Below are 20494 nucleotides of genomic sequence, written 5' to 3' on the forward strand. Positions count from 1 at the left end.
CTCTGGCCACTCATTCTCAGTCTGTTTCATGGGCTCCTTCTCTGCATCCCACCGCCTAGGTGTGGGAGGCCTTTTAAGGTTCAGTTCTGGGTCCCTTTTTATTCTCCCTTTAAACCCACTTGGAGAACTCATTCACTCCCATGGCTTCAACTACCCCCCTATGCAGTTGATATCCACATCTACATCTCCAACTCTGATTTCTCTCCCTCTCTGCAGTCTCTCATCTCCTCCTGCCTTCAAGACGTCTCTGCTCGGATGTCCTCTCGTCACCTCAAACTTAATATGTCTAAAACTGAACTTATTTTCCCACCCAAACCCTATGGTCCCCTTGACTTTCTCATCACTGTAGACGGCACTACCATCCTTCCTGTCTCACAAGCCCATAACCTTGGTGTTAGCCTTGACTTCTCTCTCATTCAATCTACATATTCATGCCATTACTAAATCCTGTCATTCCAGTGTTACAACATCGCTAAAATCCACCTTTTCTTCTCCATCCAAACTGCTACCATGTTAATCTAAGCACTTATCCTAACCTGCTTTGACTACTGTATCAGTCTCCTTGTTGACCTCCCAGCCTCCTGTCTCTCCTCACTCCAGTCCATACTTCACTCTGCTGCCCTGATCATTTTTCTGCAAAAATGCTCAGGCCATGTTTCCCCACTCCTCAAGAAACTCCAGTGGTTGCCCATCCACCTCCACATCAAACAAAAACTCCTCACCAGCGGCTTCAAAGCAGTCAATCCCCTTGCCCCCTCCTACCTCAACTCATTACTCTCCTACTATAACCCAGCCTGCACACTTCGCTCCTCTAATGCTAAGCTTCTCACTCTACCTCCATCTCATCTATCTCGCCAGGAACCCCTCACTCACATCCTGTCTCCGGTCTGGAACACCCTCCCCCTCCTCAAATCCAACAATGACTCTCCCCCACTTCAAAGCCTTATTGAAGGCCCATCTCCTCCAAGAGGCCTTCCCTGACTAAGCCCTTCTTTCCTCTTCTCCCACTCCCTTCTGCATGGCCCTGACTTGGTCCTTTTATTTATCCCCCATCCCATCCCCACAGCACTTATGTATATTTTTGTAATTTTTTTTTTATATTAATGTCTGTCTCCCCCTCTAGACTGTAAGCTCACTGTGGACAGGGAATGTGTCTGTTCATTGTTATTTTGTATTCTCCCAAGTGCTTAGTAAAGTGCTCTGCATACAATTAGCGTTCAATAAATACGACTGAATGAATGAACACCAAGCACTTGGGAGAGTACAATGCAACAGAGTTGGCAGACGTTCCCTGCCCACAACCACAGATATTAATATAAACAATTTATAATATATAATTTAATGATATGTACATAAGTGTTGTGAAATCATGGAATTCCAAGCCACTGAATAATCCTATGTGGTAGTGTTAATACCAAGCCTACGCTATTTTAAAGAATTAAAAATCACAAACCTTGGGAGATTCCATTTATGATTAATTGTGCAAATACAGCTGCATAATTGCTTGACATTGCATTTCCAATATACATCTTTTTGGCATTTTCACAAGGTGTGTGGATTATAAATTCCTGCACGGAGACACAAGAGCAAAGAGTTATTTTCTTTCTTATTCGTACGCAAATCCCAAGTGCCAAAAAATGTCATAGAGGTCTTAATTTCCAAGTTCAAGGGCAGTGAAGAACTCGGAGAGATAGTAACATATTTTAAGGTTGTGAACACAACAGAAGAATAATAATTGTGGCATTCATTAAGGGCTTCCTATATGCGAAACACAAGGAAAGAGCTTTACCCCACCTGATGGGAGGAGGAGGAGAAAGTCCAAGTCCCATGTGGGACACAGACTGTATTCAACCTGATATCTTGTATCTAACTCAATGCTTAGTACAGTGCTTGGCATATAGTACCCACTCACTAAATACCATAAGCAACAAATACCATAAGCAGAAAGCACTGGGAAAGAGACAAGATAATCTCAACAGACACAATCTCTTGTCTTATTGGGAACTCACGGTCTAAAATGGAAAACGGGTATGAAATTTCCATTTTACAGATGAGGAAATAGAGGCAAGAGACCTAAAGTGACTTACCCAAGGTTACACAGTAGGCAAGTGGCAGAGGGAGGATTAGAGCCCAGATCATTGTCTCCTCGCTCTCATTCAACCCACATATTCAATCTATCACTAAATCCTGTCAGCTCAAACTTGACATCAATAAAATCTTCACTTTTCTTACCATGCAAATTGCTACGATGCTGATCCAAGCATATATGCTCTCCTGCTTTGATTACTGTATCAGCTTCCTTGATGATCTCCCTGCCTCCTGTCTCTCTCCACTCCAGGCCATACTTCACATTGCTGATTGGGTCATTTTGCTACAGAACATTTGGTCCATATTTTTTCCACTCCTCAAGAACCTCCAGTGGTTGCCCACCCGCCTCCACATCAAAGAGAAACTCCTCACCATCGGTTTTAAAGCACTCACTCACCGTGCCCTCTCCTACCTTACCTTGCTGATTTTCTACTACAACCCAGCCTGCTCACTTCACTCCTCTAATACCCACCTACTCACTGTACTTCAATCTCACCACCGGCCTCCCGGCCACGACCTGCCTCTGTCCTGGAACGCTCTCCCTCTTCGTATCCGACAGCTGATCGCTCTCCCCACCTTCAAAGCCTTATTGCAAGCACATCTCCTCCAAGAGGCCTTCCCCGACTAACCCCTCGATTCTTCTCCCACTCCCTTCTGCATCACCCTTATAACTTGGAATTGTATCCTTTATTCACCCCACTCTCAGCTGCACAGCAATTACATACACATCCATAATTTATGTATTTATATTAAAGGGAACTGACTTGCTCCCTTTATTCATTCCCCATTCCAGCCCCAAAGCATTTATGTACATTTCTGTAATTTATTTATTTATATTAATGTCTGTCTCCTCCTCTAGGCTGTAAACTCACTGTGGGCAGCGAACATGTCCATTAATTTTGTTGTATTGTACTCTTCCAAGTGTTTAGTACATTGCCCTGCACATGAAGACAGGGACTGGGACAGAGACATGGAGTAGTGATTGTGTTCAGCCTGATTAACTTGTATCTACCCCAGCGCTTAGAACAGTGCTTGACAAATAGTAGGCACTTAACAAATACCATTATTATTAGTAGTAGTAGCAGCATATTATCCTTATCACTTTTATAGTAAGCACTAAATACGAATGATTGATCTATTGACTCACTGTCCCTTATTCGATTGCCCCACCTTTTTTTTTCCTCCAAATATACAGACAGGAATGAATTTGTGACTGCCTCATATTTGAGTGATATTAGCCATGTTGAGAAGCAGCACGGCCTAGTGGATAGACCATGAGTCTGAGAGTCGGAAAGTCATGGGTTCTAATCCCAGCTCTGCCACTGTCTGCTGTATAACTTTAGGCAAGTCATTTCACTTCTCTGTACCTCACTTACCTCATCTGGAAAATGGGGATTGAGACCGTGAACCCCATGTAGGACAGGGACCGTGTCCAAATCAATTTGCTTATATCCACCCTAGCGTTTGGTTCAGTGCTTGGCACATAGTAAGCGCTTAACAAATACCATTATCAATGAGATCATAAAATGGGGTTAAAACTGTGAATCCCATGTGGGACAGAGATTGTGTCCAACCTGATTAGCTTGTGTCCAACTCAGCGCTTGATACAGTGGCTGGCACAAAGAAAGTGTTCAACAAATACCATTAAAAAAAAATGTCTTGCTGGATTTGAGAGTGAATGAGGTCAGGCTGCTGACTGTGTCCTGTAATCTTCAACCTCCAGCCTCCCCAGAAGGGCTACCAGACAATCTGACTCCCTTTCACCCCAGAACATGAAGAAACTCTGTTTGAACTTTATAGAAAGGGACACGTTATTTAAAGCTTTTGGATGAATGTTTTATAACCTGTCTTGGATTTCTTGACCAATTAAAGGACCCATAAATGGTTCAGAAAGGCAGTTAATAAGAACGGTTGAAAAGGCATGTCCCTAAAAAGAGTATAGAATAAGGCAAACATAACAAGATCTGTTTTGGGGTTTTTTCTTTAAAAATTCAAGTTTCCAGTCATGGCAATTAAATCATCTGGTAACACAGGGTACATAAATCGGGGACAAAACGCAGTCATTTACTAGCTATTGTTCTTTAAAAGCTGAAAACCTTGCTTTCTCTTCTCTCCTCTCATCAGAATAAGCTCTCCTTTATCAATCGGTGGTGTTTATTGAGCAGTTACACGTGGGCAGATCACTGCACAACAGCGCTTAGAACAGTGCTCTGCACATAGTAAGCGCTCAATAAATACGATTGAATGAATGAACTGGTAGACAAGATCCCTGTCCACAAAGAGTTTGCCATCTAGTTATCAATCTCAAGGCTGATTCCCCTAGGTGACCTTGTGCTAACAATCTAAATGAATTTCCTCTTGAGTTCTGTCCATTGGCGGCTTCTCGATAGGGTGCAGGCAGATATTCAGGTAGACAAGAAGCGGCGGGGCCTAGTGAGAAGCAGGGAGGCCTAATGGGTAGAGCCGGGGCCTGGGAGTCAGAGAACCTGGGTTCTAAAACCGGCTCCATCTGCTTATCTGCAGTGTGACCTCAGGCAAGTCACTTCATTTTTTTTTTTAATGGTATTTGTTAAGGGCTCACTATGTACCAGGCACTGTTCTAAGCTCCGAGTTGGATACAAACAAATCGGATTGGACACAGTCCCTGACCCTTGTAGGGCTCACAGTCTCAATCTCTATTTTAGAGATGAGGGAACGGAGGCACAGTGAAGCCAAGTGACTTGTCCAAGGTCACACAGCAGACAAGGGACAGCCGTTTAGAACCCATGACCTTCTGACTCTCAGGCCCTTGCTCTATCTACTCTGCCATGCTGTTTCTCTGGGCCTCAGTTCCCTCATCTATCAAATGGGGACTAAGACCATGAGCCCCACGTGGGACAGGGACTGTGTCCAACCACATTAACTTTTATCTTCTTGAGAAGTGCTTAACAAATACTACTTAACAATAATAATAACATTTTGAGGGAAATGGGCAGGATATCCAGAACGAGGAATTATTCTCTCTTTATTTAACTGCAGCTGTCTATTTTGAGGATTTGGGTGAACGAACCCACACAGATTATCTCTGAGTACAGACTGTAGAAAGTGTACAGGCTTCCCCCTCCAGCCAAAAAACACAGTCTTGGGGCCTAAAAACACATCGACTGACACGTGTTTGGGCAGGGGAAAGTTGAATGTGAGCCCAGATCCTCAGAAACATATGGGAGAAGCGGCATGGCGTAGTGAATAGAGCATGAGTCTGGGAGTCAGAAGGTCGTGGGTTCTAATCCCGGCTCTGCTACATGTCTGCTGTGTGACCTTGGGCACGTCACTTCACTTCTCTGGGCCTCAGTTCCCTCATCTGGAAAATAGGGTTTGAGAGTGTGAGCCCCACATGGGTCAGGGACTGTGTCCATCCTGATTTATTGTATTCCCCCCACCGCCCCCACACTTAGTACAGTGCCTGGCATGCAGTAAGCATTTAGCAAATATCACAATTAATCAATGAATTAATTACAGGAACCAGTGGAAGCTTTCTAACTCAAGTCTCTGGAAGTCTCCACTGTCTCACTGAGCCAACAAATGGGCAGTCTGGCTACACCTGGACCCCATTTTTTGTTTGTTTGTTTGTTTGTTTGAAGGTATTTGTTAAGCTCTTACTATGTCCCAGGTACTGCACTGAATGCTGGAGGAGATCCAAGGTAATCAGCAGGGACCCAATCTATGTTCCAAGTGAAGCTCACATCCTTAATCCCCATTTTACAGATGAGGAAATGGAGACCCAGAGAAGTGAAATGACTTGCCCAAGGTCACACCGTAGACAAGTGGGAGAGCTGAGATTAGAACCCAGGTCCTTCTGATTCCCAGACCCATGTTCTAGCCACTGGGCCACATTGCTGAGTACAGGCCTGGGAGTCACGAGGACCTGGGTTCTAATCCTGACTCCGCCACTGATCTGTTGTGTGACCTGGTGCACATCACTTCACTGGGCCTCATTTACCTCTTCTGTAAAATGGGGATTAAAACTGTAAGCCCCACGTGGGACACGGACTGGGTCCAACCTGATTTGCTCGTATTCACCCCAGCGCTTAGTACAGTGCCTGGCACATGGCACGTGCCTAACAAATACCATGAAAAAAAAAAGACTGGGAAGTTTTGCATTGGACAGTTTTAGCCAGCTGCTATTCTTTCCTTTTCTTTTTTCTCTCTTCCCACTTTCTCCCTTCGATAGTTACCCTTTACCTCCTTCCTCTCTATCATGTCTTCCGACTCTGTTGTATTGTACTATCTACCCACAGTAAACACTCAAGAAATGCCAATGATGATGTACTCTCCCAACCACTTAGTAGAGAGCTCTGCATACAGTAAGCGCTCAATAAATATCACTGCTTGATTTGTGGTTACCACTGTTCACTATTGTGGAGGATTAGCAGTATGGTCACGGTGGAGAAGATCAAAGCAAGGACAGCTTAGCTTAAAAATTTATCCCTTATTTACCTCTCCCTTCTATTGGATCAGTTTAAAATAAAACTCTCCTCCTCCCCCATCATAAAAAGCAGTATTAAAAATCCACATGAGATTTCAATGCTTTTCAAGGGAAAGAAGGCGTATTTGATCTGTCACAACATTCTGAAGGGGAAATGGAGAAGAAAATATAAAGCCAGTGAAGGGGAAATTTATTTCCATCAACGTTTGTTTTGGAGTTTGGGCTAATCCCAGTGTGGATCATGAGAACTGGGCGTGTTAGCTGTGAAAATATGGAATTAGTGTTAACATTATTATCACTGTTAGGGTCATTACTGCAAGTGATCTCTTTTCTTATCAGAAAGAGACCAAGGCCTACTGATTCCTGCTGTTTACTATATCTGGAAAAAATGAGATGGGAATATGAAGAACTCAGGGGAAAAAAAATTGTTGAACAAATTCCCCACTCAAAGAAGAGGCTTTTTAAATAAAAATTATCACAAGTTACCTATACCCCGGGAGCAAATTGACCAACTAAGCAATCAATCAATGATATCGAGCGCCTACTATATACAGAGAACTATTCGGTACACCTGGGAGAGAACAACAGAAAAAAAACTGTGGAAAACAGTGGAAGCTAGAAGAAATGCAAGGTTGTAACTGGGAATCTCAAAAGTATAGAAGATAATAATAATGTTGGTATTTGTTAAGCACTTACTATGTGCAGAGCACTGTTCTATGCGCTGGGGTTGATACAGGGTAATCAGGTTGTCCCACATGATGCTCACAGTCTTAATCCCCATTTTACAGATGAGGTAACTGAGGCACAGAGAAGTGAAGTGACTTGCCCACAGTCACACACCTGCCAAGTGGCAGATCCGGGATTCGAACCCATGACCTCTGACTCCCAAGCCCGGGCTCTTTCCACTGAGCTACGCTGCTTCTCTCAAAAAATAATGATTCGTGAAAAGTACCGGCTGGAACTGAGAAGGGGAGGTGGGTTGTATCAAGAGGAGGAGAGACACCACCTTGGCTCGCAGCAGCTGTAACTGTGAGCCTGGCTAACAGAAGCAGCTCCAGGCAACACTGGGGTTAGTTTCCCCCCAAAAAAAAATAAAAATAAAAGTGGGGCAATTCATTCAATCAGTTGTATTTATTGAGTGCTTAAGATGGGCAGAGCATTGTACTAATCACTAGGAAAAGTACAACACACTGTGGCACTCGCTGCCCACAAGAAGCTTACAGTCTAGAGGGGAAGACAGACATTAATATCTGCTCCCGGATTCTCCGACACCACTCCGTTCTGAATACCTAGACTAGATGGTGCCTAAAAACTGCCAAGGGGAAGTTAATCTCGGAGCCAAGCTGGATGGAAATGCAGCTGGAAAATTTTCGCTCGCAAGCGGACTCTTCGAATCGAGCCGGTTTTGAAAACACGCAACACCCCATTACCTGCGTAGTGAGGTCAAAGGTGGCTTCGGTCTGGATCCCCTTGACGTTACTACCATGCCCCTGCTTGGTCATTGCAAACATCCCGGTGTATTTCTGCTCCTGTGGTGAATGAGAAACAAGAGACAGTATTCAGGCAGTGTGGACTAGTGGAAAGAGCCCAGCCTGGCAGTCAGAAGGATCTGGGTTCTAATCCTGATCTGCCACGTGCCTGCTGTGTGATCTTGGGCGAGACACTTAACTTCTCTGGGCCTCAGCTTCCTCATCTGTACAATGGGGGATTCGACACCTGTTCTCCCTCCTATTTAGACTACGGATCCCATGAGGGACAGGGATTGTATCTGACTTAATCATCTGTATCTATCCCCATATTTTGCTTAGTACAGTGCTCGGCATGTAGTAAGCACTCAATTAACACCAAAATTATTATTATTAATAGGAATATGGAAAGAGCATGGGCCTGGGAGTCAGAGGAACTGGGTTCTGAACCCTGCTCCATCACCTGTCTGCCCTGTGACCTTTGGCAAGTCACTTCACTTCTCTGTGTCTCAGTTACCTCATCTGTAAAATGGGGATAAAGACGGTGAGCCCCATGTGGGACAGGGACCGGGTCCAACCTGATTAACTTGTATCTACCCCAGCGCTTAATACAGTGCCTGGCACATTGTAAATGCTTAAGAAGTACCATAAAGTAAAATAGAATGTAAATATAACACTTTGAAAATTAAGTACTGAATTTATAAAAAATTCAAATTCATCATTGGTACATATTTACATTGATCACTGACTATATAACCACATTTATTGAGTTTTATATCACTGTTTTCTAATATATACTCACAACAATAGTCATTATGGTATTTATTAAAAGCTTACTATGTGCCTGTACTTGTACTGTGCTAATAAGATAACCAGGTTGGACACAGTCTTTGTCCCTAATGGAGGTCACTGACTAAGGGAGTGGGAGAACAGGTATTTAATCTCTATTTTACAGATGAGGAAACTGAGGTCCAGAGAAGTTAAATGACTTGCCCAAAGTCTCACAGCAGGCAAGTAGAAGAACTGGGATTAGAAGCCAGTCCTCCTGACTCATCCCTACGTTCTTTCCACTAGGCCATCCTGCTTCTCCCATATTGTTTTCATCAATTTTGGATCGTGGGAATGCATTTAACACATTTTGTTGCTATTTTCTAGGCTTTCGATTCATTTCTGGGCTTTTTCACCTAATGCTATATTTACACGGAACCAATTAAGAACCCTCACCAGAGTATAACAAAAGCTACAAGATGCTACTGCCTCAGGCAGAGGGATCAACAGAGCAGCACGGCTCATTTCAGTGGACTGGAAAGTCACGGCTCTGAGTTCAAATTTTCCTCTAGCCCTGGATTCACCCTGTGACCGCAGGGAAATTTTTTTCACCCATTCTGTCTTGTGCTTCTCATCTGTTTGACGACAATAATATTACAAACCTGCCTTCTAAGAAAGGCACTAGAACGAATGTCTATGAATGATAGCAGCATGGCCTAGTTGATAGAGCATGGGGCTGAGAGTCAGAAGGATCTGGGTTATAATCCCAGCTCTGCCACGAGTCTGCTGCGTAACCTTGGGCAAATCACTTAACTTCTCTAGGCCTCAGATCCCTTATCTATAAAATGGGGATTAAACTGTGTCCAAGTGGGACAGGGGTGATCAACTTGAATCATCCCCAATGCTTAGAACAGTGAATGGCACATAGTAAGCACTTAGGAAGTACCACAATTATTATCATTATTATTAATAATCATGAGGCTCTTCACAAACATGCAAATCCATAATAGCAGATTTGAAAAATTCGCTGAGCAAGTCCTACCTGAAGTGGCTGGAACCATTTGGCGATATGTTCTGGATTTCCAAGAGTCCTGATCGCACCACCAAACAACCAGTAAATTATTCCACACTGAAAAACAAAGCCAATGAAAGTATTTGTCCTGTAGATTTAGCATTTCTATGTTCAGAGCCAACCCTTACGCACAGTTGCTGATTTTTCTGGGACACAAATAGGAGTCAGGTTTTTCTGATTGATTGAGTAATCCCCATTTTATAGTTGAGGTAACTGAGGCACAGGGAAGTGAAGTGACTTGGCTCAAGGTCGTGCAGCAGAAAAGTGTCAGAGATGGGATTAGAACCTAGGTCCTTCTGACTCCCAGACCCATGCTCTAACCACTAGGCTATGCTTCTGGGAGGTAAGCCTGGAGTTGGGGCTGGGTGGGAGGTGGCAGGCCACAGGAAGATACTGTACTAGTGGCCACATTTCAGGGGGTATTTGTTAAGCACTTACTTTGTGTCAAGCACTCTTCCAAGCCCTGGGGTAGATAAAAGTAAATCAGGTTGGACACAATCTCTCTCCCATTTGGGGCTCACAGACTTCAGCCCCATTTTATAGATGAGGTAACGAAGGCCTAGAGAAGTGAAGTGATTCGCCCAAGGTCACACAGCAGACAAGTAGGGGAGCAGAGATTAGAACTCAGGTCCTAGGTATCTTTCAGACTGTGAGGCAGGAAGGAGGGTGGCAAAGAGGCAGGATATTCATAGGTGCCACCATCACTCTATGGTCTCCTGGTCTGGGAGATGGGAGAGAGGAGCGGGGAAGGACATCTTCAAATCTATCTTCCCGTCAACCCCTTGCCCATCCCCTGCCTCTCCCTCTTCACATCCAACAGACCAGAGAACTAGGATGTTCTAGTGGCTGGAGCCTGGGCCTGGGAGTCAGAAGGACCTGGGTTCTAGTCCCAAACTCTGCCACTTCTCTGCTGGGTGACCTCGGGCAAGTCACTTCACTTCTCTGCGCCTCGATTACCTCATCTGTAACATGGGGATTTCGACTGTAAGCCCCCTGAAGGACATGGACTGCGTCCAGCCCAGTTACCTTGCTCTACCCCAGCGCTTAGAGCAGTGCCTGGCACATATTAAGGGCTTAACAAATACCATAAAAAAACCCAAAAAAGACCACTACTCTCCCCTCCTTCAAAGCCCTCCTGAAAGCACATCTCCTTCAAGAGGCCTTCCCTGACTAAGCCCTCATTTCCCCTACTCCCTCTCCCATCTGCATCACCTAGGCAGTTGGATCTGTACCCTTTAAGCCTTGATATTCACCCACCCTCAGCCCCACAGCCCTTATATAGAGATGCATAACTTTTTTAACATCTCCCACCCTGGACCATTAGCTTCTTGTGGGCAGGGAACGAGTCTACCAGTTCTGCTGGATCATAATCTCACATGGGTTTAGTACAGTGCTCTGCACACAGTAAGCGCTCAATAAATACCACTGAACTCAAGGCCCAGTTCTGCCACTGGAGAAGATCGGGCACACGGATCCGAGATGGATTCTGGAAATGCTGAGAACTGGCTAGGCCCCCTAAAGAAGGGTGATGGAGACAAAAAGAGAAAGGAAAGTTTCAAAGGAAGAAGAGAACGGTTCATGGCACATTTCTTTCAGCACGAAAATGCTTCCAGATTGCATGAGGGTTTTTGGCAACTGGGAACCTGTTTTGGAGATCCTGGGAACTCTCCCAAACTAATTGTGGGATTCAAAACCCTCCCAGACTCACTCAGCCCCCTTCTCTGACAGTTCCCTTCTTTTTCTCTCCCCTCACTAGTGAAGAATCATCAAGGGATCAGACTCCAAGTCTTGGCAGCACTTTGCTGCTAGAGAACCTCATTTATCTCAATCTCTCAGGGACATCAAAAATCTTGGAATAACAAGAACAGCCTTAGAAGACAAGTGGCTTTTCAGTCCAGACAGGGGAGATTTTGCCTACATTTTGACTAGCACGTCTCTTCATGTGGCAGGACTGAGACCCATCCCCAAGTGCTCAGAGGATTTTCTGGTTTTTCTGGAGCCTTGGGAGAAGCTGAGAGTCCCTAGCCCAAATTTTAGAGGAGCATGGGTTTGGGGGTCACTGGAAGGAACTCTTTACATCCTTAAAGTTCTGAGGTGAGGGTTGGGTAGTGTCAGGCCTAGCCAGCAGCCTCAGCATGGTTTAGTGGATAAAGCCTGGGCCTGGGAGTCAGAAAGACCTGGGTTCGAATTCCAGCTCTACCACGTGTCTGCTGTGTGAACTTGGGCAAGTCACTTCACTTCTCTGGGCCTCAGTAACATCATCTGTAAAATGAGGATTAAGACTGTGAGTCCTGCATGGGACAGGGACTGTCCAATCCTATTTGGTTATATTCACCCCAGTGCTCACTACAGTACCTAGCTTATAGTAGGTGCTTAAACGCCACAGTCACCACCATCATCATTAAACTGACACATCAGTCAAGTTCTCTGGACTGTCGGAACGTCTCTAGACTATAAGCTCGTTTTGGGCAGGGAATACTTCTGCTTATTGTTATATTGTACTCTCCCAAGCACTTAGTACAGTGCTTTACATACAATAAGTACTCAGTAAATACGATTGAATCAAATTAAACACCCACTGTGGGGAAGTACCAAGGTGGGAAAGGGGTAGAGTGACTAAAATTAAATCAAGGACGCAGTCCGAATCCTTGGGAATCTGAAGGGAGAGACATGAAAGGCTACCTAAAATACCCTACCACAAATCAACCCCAAATAGCACCAACATGGCACAGTAAGCAGCGTGGCCTAGTGAGGAGAGCACAGTCCTGCAACTTAAAAGGACCTGGGCTCTAGTCCCGGTTCTACCACTTGTCTGTTGGGTGACCTCGAGCAAGTCAGTTCACTTCTCCATGCCTCAGTTCCCTCATCTGTAAAATGGGGATTACGACTATGAGCCCCATCTGGGATAGGGACTGCATCCAACCCAACTACCTTGTATCCACTCCAGCGCTTAGTACAGTACCTGGCACCCAGTAAGTGCTTAACAAATGCCACAGCTATTAGAAATGTTCTGAAGACACCAGGGACTGGAGCCTACTGAGCCATCCATAATAACGGAGATGCAGCAGGGCTCACGGGGGGAGGGGCTGGCACCGATAGGTCAAGACGAAGGCCAGGACCACGTCCATCTTCAGGGCGGTCGACTCCCCCTTTGGGAGTGTAGCTTCCTCAGGAACCCATTTCCCTGTGAGGGGTAGGGCATCCCTCCAAATCTGTCCAGGGGAAATCACTTCCTCTATAATTGACCCCAAGTTCCAGTCTCCAGTCTTGCAAATCTCCCCCCCGTCTAGACTGTAAGCTCATTGTAGGCAGGGAATGTAACTGTATATTGTTGTATTGCACTCTCCCAAGTGCTTAGTACAGTGCTCTGCACACGGTAAGCGTTCAATAAAAACGATTGAATAAATGAATGAAGTAGTGCTGCCCACTCCATTCCTATGGATTTCCTGCTCTCTCCCTCCCTCGCCGGGAATATCCCTCTTCTATCTCTCCCCTCCTCCCCCTCAATCTCCCTTTCTCTTTTCTATATTTATTCTTTGAGAAGCATCGTGGCCTAGCAGAAAGAACACGGGTCTAGGAATCAAGAGATCTGGGTTCTAATCCCACTTCTGTCATTTGCCTGTTATATGACCTTTTTTTTTTTAATGATGTTTATTAAGCGCTTGCTCTGTGCCAGGTACTGTTCTAAGTGCTGGGATAGATCTGAGCTATTCAGGTTTGGATGCAGTGCCTGTCCCACATGGGGCTCACAGTCTTAATCCCCATTTTACAGATGAGGTAACTCAGGCACAGAGAATAATAATAATGATGATGGAGTTTGTTATGTGCTTACTATGTGCAAAGCACTGTTCTAAGAGCTGGAGAGGATACAAGATGATCAGGTTGTCCCATGTGGGGCTCACAGTCTTAATGCCCATTTTACAGATGAGGTAACTCAGGCACAGAGAAGTGAAGTGACTTGCCCAAAGTCATATAGCTGACAAGTAGCTGAGCTGGGATTTGAACCTATGACCTCTGACTCCCAAGCCCGTGCTCTTTCCACTGAGCCACGCTGCTTAAGTGAAGTGAATCGCTCAAAGTCACAGAGCAGACAAGTGACAGAGTCAGGATTAGAACCCAGGTCCTTTTGACTTCCAGGCCCATACCCTATCCACTAGGCCACACCGATTCTTTTGACCTTGGGCAAGCCACTCAACTGCTCTGGGCCTCTGTCTCTTCAACTGTAAAATGGGGTTTCAATCCCTGTTCACCCTCCCACTTAGACTGTGCATCCCATATGGAACAGGGATTGTGTCCCACACAGTTATCCTGTATCTACCCCAGCGCTTAATATGATGCTCGAAGCCCAAAAAGTGTTTAAAAATACCATAAGTATTGCAAATTTTATTTACTTTTTCCACATCTTCGAATCAACGGATCTCACTACTGCTGCTGTGGCTGCTTCTGGCACCCCAGCCCAAGCCAGACTGGTGTAGAATGGGAAAATAGCTAGGCGGCAGTGGAAGTGGAGGAGGAAGAGGACAAGGGGCACTGGTGTTTCCCCAACTCCTTCCTCCTTCTCCTCCTCCTCCTCTTCTCCTTCCTCTCCTCCTCCCCTAACTGTCAGGCCCGGGGCTCTTTCCACCAGGGGAGAAAAGTCACAGAACACTAGGGGAATGTACGGGGCAGATGGGGCCGAGGTTAAGCATCTCAGTGAAGGAGGACCTTGTTTCATGTTACGTGACGGGAAAGAGGTTGTGCACGACACTCCTACAGCATGGCCTAGTCGATAGAGCCCGGGCCTGGGAGTCAGGAGACCTGGCTTCTAATCCCGGCTCCGCCACTTGCCTGCTGTGTGACACCGGATAAGTCACTTCACGTCTCGGGGCCTCATTGACCTCATCTGTAAAATGAGGATTTAGACTGTGAGCCCCATGTGGGACAGGGACTGTGTCCAAACTGATTAGCTTGTATCTACCCCAGAGACTAATAATATTGGTATTTGTTAAGCGTTTACTATGTGCCAAGCACTGTTCTAAGCACTGGGATAGACACAGGGTAATCAGGTTGTTCCACATGGGGCTCACACTTTAATTCCCATTTTACAGATGAGGTAACTGAGGCAGAGAGAAGTTAAATGACTTGCTTAAGGTCACATGGCAGACAAGTGGCGGAGCCAGGATTAGAACCCATGTCCTTTGACTCCCAAGCCTGTGTTCTTTCCACTAAGCCAGTCACGCTGAGCTGGCACATAGTAAGTGCTTAAGAAATACTATTAAAAAAAAACCCAAAAAAACACACCTGCGTTCCCTCTCCTACTTAGTCTGTGAGCCCCAGGGGGAACCTGATGATTTTGTTTCTATCCTAGCGCTTAGTACTAGGTGCTTGACACATCGTAAATACTTAACAAATATCAAAATTATCCACCAATCAAGCAATGGTATTTACTGAGCACTTACTATATGCAGAGCTCTATACTAAGCGTTCGGGAGAGTACAACACAGCACAATCAGCAGACATTTTCCCCGCCCATATCGAGCTTACAGTCAGAAGGGGGAGACAGACATTAATATAAATAAATAATGTATTGTATATAATATATAATTTAAAGATATGTACATAAAGTATCATCAATGCTATTTATTGAGTGCTTTCTGTGTGCAGAGCACTGTACTAGACCACTAGGCCAGGGAATGTGAAGGAGACTTTGGGAAGTTACACTTTCTATCTCTGCCCTGCAAGTAGTGTGGCTTAGTAGGTAGAGCACAGGCCTGGGAGTCAGAGGGCCTGGGTTCTAACCCCAACTCTGCCGCTTGTCTGCTGTGTGACCTTGAACAAGTCAATTAACTGCTCTGTGCTTCGGTAACCTCACTGAAAAATGGGGATTAAGACTGTGAGCCCCATGTGGGACATGGACTGTGTCCAACCTAATTATCTCGTACCTACCCCAGTGCTTAGAACAACGCCTGCCACATAGGGAACGCTTAACAACTACCATTTAAAAATCAATTAATGACAGTTATTGAGCACTTATTCATTTGATCAAATTTATTGAGAGCTTACTGTGTACCGAACACTGTATTAAGCACCTGAAACACTTACTCTGTGCAGAGCACTGAACTACAAGCACTTGGGGACACCCAGGGCAATAGATTTGGTAGACACAATCCCTACCTTTAAGGAATCAACCCCCCTCTAGACTGTAAGTTCACTGTAGGCAGGGATTGTGTCAGTTTATTGTTGTATAGGACACTCCCAGGTGATTAGTACAGTGCTCTGCACACAGTAAGCGCTCAATCAATATGAATGAATGAATCCTTACCTTGACCCCTGTGGCCATATCTGCTATGGAGAGGACTTCGCCAATAGCAAGACTCCTACTGACAAAATTCTTCTTTTTCTCCAACTGGAAGACAGAAGATGGAACATTGTTTTCAATAATAATAATGTTGGTATTTGTTAAGCATTTACTATGTGCAGAGCACTGTTCTAAGCGCTGGGGTACATACAGGGTAATCAGGTTGTCCCACATGAGGCTCACAGTCTTAATCCCCATTTTACAGATGAGGGAACTGAGGCACAGAGAAGTTAAGTGACTTGCCCACGGTCACACAGCTAAGTGGCAGAGGTGGGATTCGAACCCATGACCACTGACTCCCAAGCCCGTATTCATTCCACTGAGCCACGCTTCTTCAATACAGTGGCTTGACTGTGTTTTACCTGGTTGAAACCCTAGCCTGTCGATCGCGTGAAAATGATGGCGTTCCTACATGAGTACAGAGCGCTGTCCGGATGGTTCCGCTTCCTCCCCCTCTAGACTGTAAACGCATTGCGGGCAGGGAACGTGACTGTTATAGAGTTGTACTATCCTCTCCCAAGCGCTTAGTACAGCTCTCTGCAACTGCATGCTGCAGAGAAGCAGCATGGCCTAATGGCAAGAGCATGGGCTTGGGAGCCAGAGGTCATGGATTCTAATCCTGCCTCCGCCATCTGTCAGCTGTGTGATCTTGGCCGCACTTCTCTGTGCCTCAGTGACCTCATCTGTAAAATGGGGATAGAGACTGTGAGCCCCACGTGGGACAACCTGATCACCTTGTATCTACCTCAGCTCTTAGAACAGTGCTTGGCACATAGAAAGCGCTTAACAAATACCATAATTATTATTATATAGTAACCACTCAATAAATACCTACTGTTGATTGAAGCTTGTTGTGAGGAGGGAATGTGTTCATTATATTGCTCTGCACACAGTAGACACTCAAAATATACCATTGGTTGAAGCTCGTGATACATAGGAAATGTGTCTACCACCTTTGAAGTACTGTACTCTTCCAAGTGTTCATTGTATGCCAAGCACTGTAATAAATACCTACCACTGAAGAAAACTTGTTGTGGGGAGGAAATGTCTACCTCCTCTGTTGAACTGTACTCTCCAAAGTGCTTAGTACTGTTCTCTGCACACAAAAAGTAATCAATAAATGAGAAGCAGTGTGACTTAGTGGATAGAGCCTGGGTCTGGGAGTCAGGAGGACCTGGGTTCTAATCCCAGCTCTGCCACATGTTGGCTGGGTGACCTTGAGCAAGTCACTTTACTTCTCTGGGCCTCAGTTACCTCATCTGTAAAATGGGGAGTAAGGTGTGATCCCCATGTGGGTCAGGGACTCTGTCCAACCTGATTAACTTGTATCTATCCCAGTGCCAAGTAGAGGGCCTGGACCATAGTAAGAGCTTAACAAGTACAGTTTTTAAAAAAACACACACTTAGTATGGTGCTCGACACATAATAAACACTCAATAAATACCATTGATTCATTGATTTACCTCCCTATTACTATCAAAAATTAAATTTGAGAACAGTGAGGTAATTGAGTACGATTTTGGCCTTTGGGAGGCCCTTATATCCCACCTAAAAGTGAGTTCCTATTTTGACTAACCACCTGCTAACCTTAATTCAGAAGGCAAGATACCTGTCATATACTCAGGAGATTATCGCGACCATTAACCATGATAATTCCCATATTATTATGCTGCATAAAAAGTCAGGGTAATCTGAGAAATTGAAAGAGGTTTGTTAGGGCATCAACGAAACCGAGATTTGATAGGGTGATGAGGTAGAGAGGGTGGCTGATAGTGTCAAAAGCAGCTGGAAGGTTGAAGAAGAAGAAGACAGATGACAGTCCTTTGTTCTCACCTATGAAGGAGGGGCTTTTTTGGTTGTTCTTGTTTTTTATGGTATCTGTTAAGCGCTTACTATGTGCCAGGCACTGTACTAGGTGCTGGGGTAGGTAAGAGCCAATCAGGCTGGACACAGTCCAAGTCCCACATGGGGTCACTGTTTTAATCTCCATTTTACTGATGAGGTAATTGAGGTCCAGAGGGGTGAAGTGACTTACCCAAGGTCACACAGCAGAGAAATGGCCGAGCTGGGATTAGGACCCAGGTCCTTCTGACTCCCAGACCCGGGTTCTATCCACTAGACCACGTTGCTTCTCCGGCTGCAACCGGTCACCCAGGACATCACAATCTCAGTGGACGAAAGCCAAACAGTAAACTCACTGAGGGCAGGGAATGTGTCGACCGACTCTTTATAGTGTGCTCTCCCAAGTGTTTAGGCAGTGGCCTGCACACAGTAAGCGCTCGATAAATTCCAGTGATGGACTGATTGAATGACTGAGGGAGACTGTAGTGGGTTGATGAGAAAGTTCAAAACTTTAAGCTTGGGGTCAAGCTTAAAATCTCTTATTGTCCCAGAGATTGGAACTGGGAAATCTGTTACAGACGGGAGGGGAAACGGGAAGTGGAAATACTTCAGTGGTTTATTCTTGGCCCGCAGAGACGTGGAGAAAACACTCTGGTAATTTGGCCCTGATGCTCCAAGAGCAAAACCCATCACTGCACACACTTCATTAGGTCTCATACCACATCTAATCCCAGTCAGAAGGAAGAGCATTCAAAGACGCGGAGGCGAAGCCCATGAGGCAAAAGTTTACCATCCAAACACGGAATTAAAACCTACCTTCATCGCTCCATATGGAAATAAAGGGCAGAAATCAGAGAAGCAGCATGATGTAGTGGATAGACCACTGGCATTATTGCTGAATAGTACTTTCCAAGCACTTAATACAGTGGTCTGCACACAGTAAGTGCTCAATAAATACGACTGAATGGATGAATGGGAGGTAGAAGATCATGGGTTCTAATCCCAGCTCTGCCCCTTGTCTTGTTTTGTAGGGAACGGGTCAACTAACTCTGTTATATCATTTTATCGTACTGTCCCAAGCGCTTAGTACAGTGCTATGAACATATTAAGTGCTCAACAAATACTGTTGATTGACTGACCTTTGTCCCTGGGTATATCCTAAATTTCTTTATTTTTATTAATGTCTGTCTCCCTCTTTAAGCTGTAAACTCACTGTAGGCAGGGAATGTGTCAACCAACTCTATGTTGTCATATTGTATTCTCCCAAGCGCTTAGTACAGCACTCGGCACACAGTAAGCTCTCCATACAATTGATTGATTCCCAATAACAGATTAAATACGCCAATTTACCCCCGTGGGTCACAGAAAATGAAAGGAAAATAAAAGCTAAACATACCTGCTCTTGAAATGCACGTTTCACCTGAGGCAAACCAAAAACAAACTGCACTCTTTGAAGAGTCAGATTCCTCATCTCCTCCAAGCTGAGGTCATATCTGTGAAGGCAAATGAGGAAATGGGATGAAGAGTGGGACCGTTCTAGGTAGACTGTCCATCATCAGAACCCATGCCAGATCTCCTCCAGTCCCAGCCCATGATCTCCTCTTTGAAGCTACTCTCTCTGGCTCTACCTCTTGTCTGCTGTGTGACCTTGGACAAGTCACTTCATTCATTCATTCAATAGTATTTATTGAGCGCTTACTATGTGCAGAGCACTGTACTAAGCGCTTGGGATGAACAAGTCGGCAACAGATAGAGACAGTCCCTGCCGTTTGACGGGCTTACGGTCTAATCGACTTCTCTGGGCCTTAGGTTCCTCCTCAGTCAAATGGGGAGTTAGATTGGGAGCCCCCGTGGGATAGGGACTGTGTCCAACCTTACTAACGTGTATCTACCCCAGCACGGAGTGTACCTGGCACAAATCTGCCAAACGATCACACTTCCCCCCTTCAAAGCCCTACTGAAGGCTCACCTCCTCCAGGAGGACTTCCCAGACTAAACTCCCCTTTTCCTCAGCTTCCCCTCCCCATCGCCCCGACTCGCTCCCTTTGCTCTACCCTCCTACCTCACAGCACTTGTGTATATTTGTACATATCTAAAATTCTATTTATTTATATTAATGCCTGTTTACTTGTTTTGCTGTGTCCATATCTATAATTCTATTTTTTTATATTGATACTATTGATGCCTGTTGATGCTGAGCACAGCCCATTGATGATGCCAATGCAAAGGCTCAATGCAGAATAACAGTATTTGTTACATGCTTACTATGAGCAAAGCACTGTACTGAGTAGTGGGAGGAAATACACAGATTAAAGGCAGACAAGGTCGCTGGACCTCAAGTGAGGGAGGTTGCAGGGAGAGGTAGGGACAGGGATTTTAAAAGCTGGGAGAATCACGGGTGGGCAAGCGGAGAAAGGGTGGGAAGGAAGGGTTTTGGCATCTCCATGTCCTCCACA

At 45.2% G+C, this 20494-nt stretch overlaps 1 protein-coding gene across 1 annotated transcript in view; it reads right to left on the reverse strand.

Moving 5' to 3' along the window:
* ACOXL (acyl-CoA oxidase like) overlaps nucleotides 1-19523 on the reverse strand; it is a 230536-nt gene extending 211013 nt beyond the window's left edge. The window contains 5 exon segments of the mRNA XM_029058162.2: nucleotides 1454-1568; nucleotides 7984-8082; nucleotides 9830-9916; nucleotides 16161-16244; nucleotides 19435-19523. Coding sequence (XP_028913995.2) covers nucleotides 1454-1568; nucleotides 7984-8082; nucleotides 9830-9916; nucleotides 16161-16244; nucleotides 19435-19509 — 460 coding nt within the window. The 5' untranslated portion in view covers nucleotides 19510-19523.
* Nucleotides 19524-20494: the final 971 nt, after the last annotated feature.

The sequence above is a fragment of the Ornithorhynchus anatinus genome, chromosome 1, assembly GCF_004115215.2.
Source record: "Ornithorhynchus anatinus isolate Pmale09 chromosome 1, mOrnAna1.pri.v4, whole genome shotgun sequence".
In the NCBI taxonomy this organism is placed as follows: Eukaryota; Metazoa; Chordata; class Mammalia; order Monotremata; family Ornithorhynchidae; genus Ornithorhynchus; species Ornithorhynchus anatinus.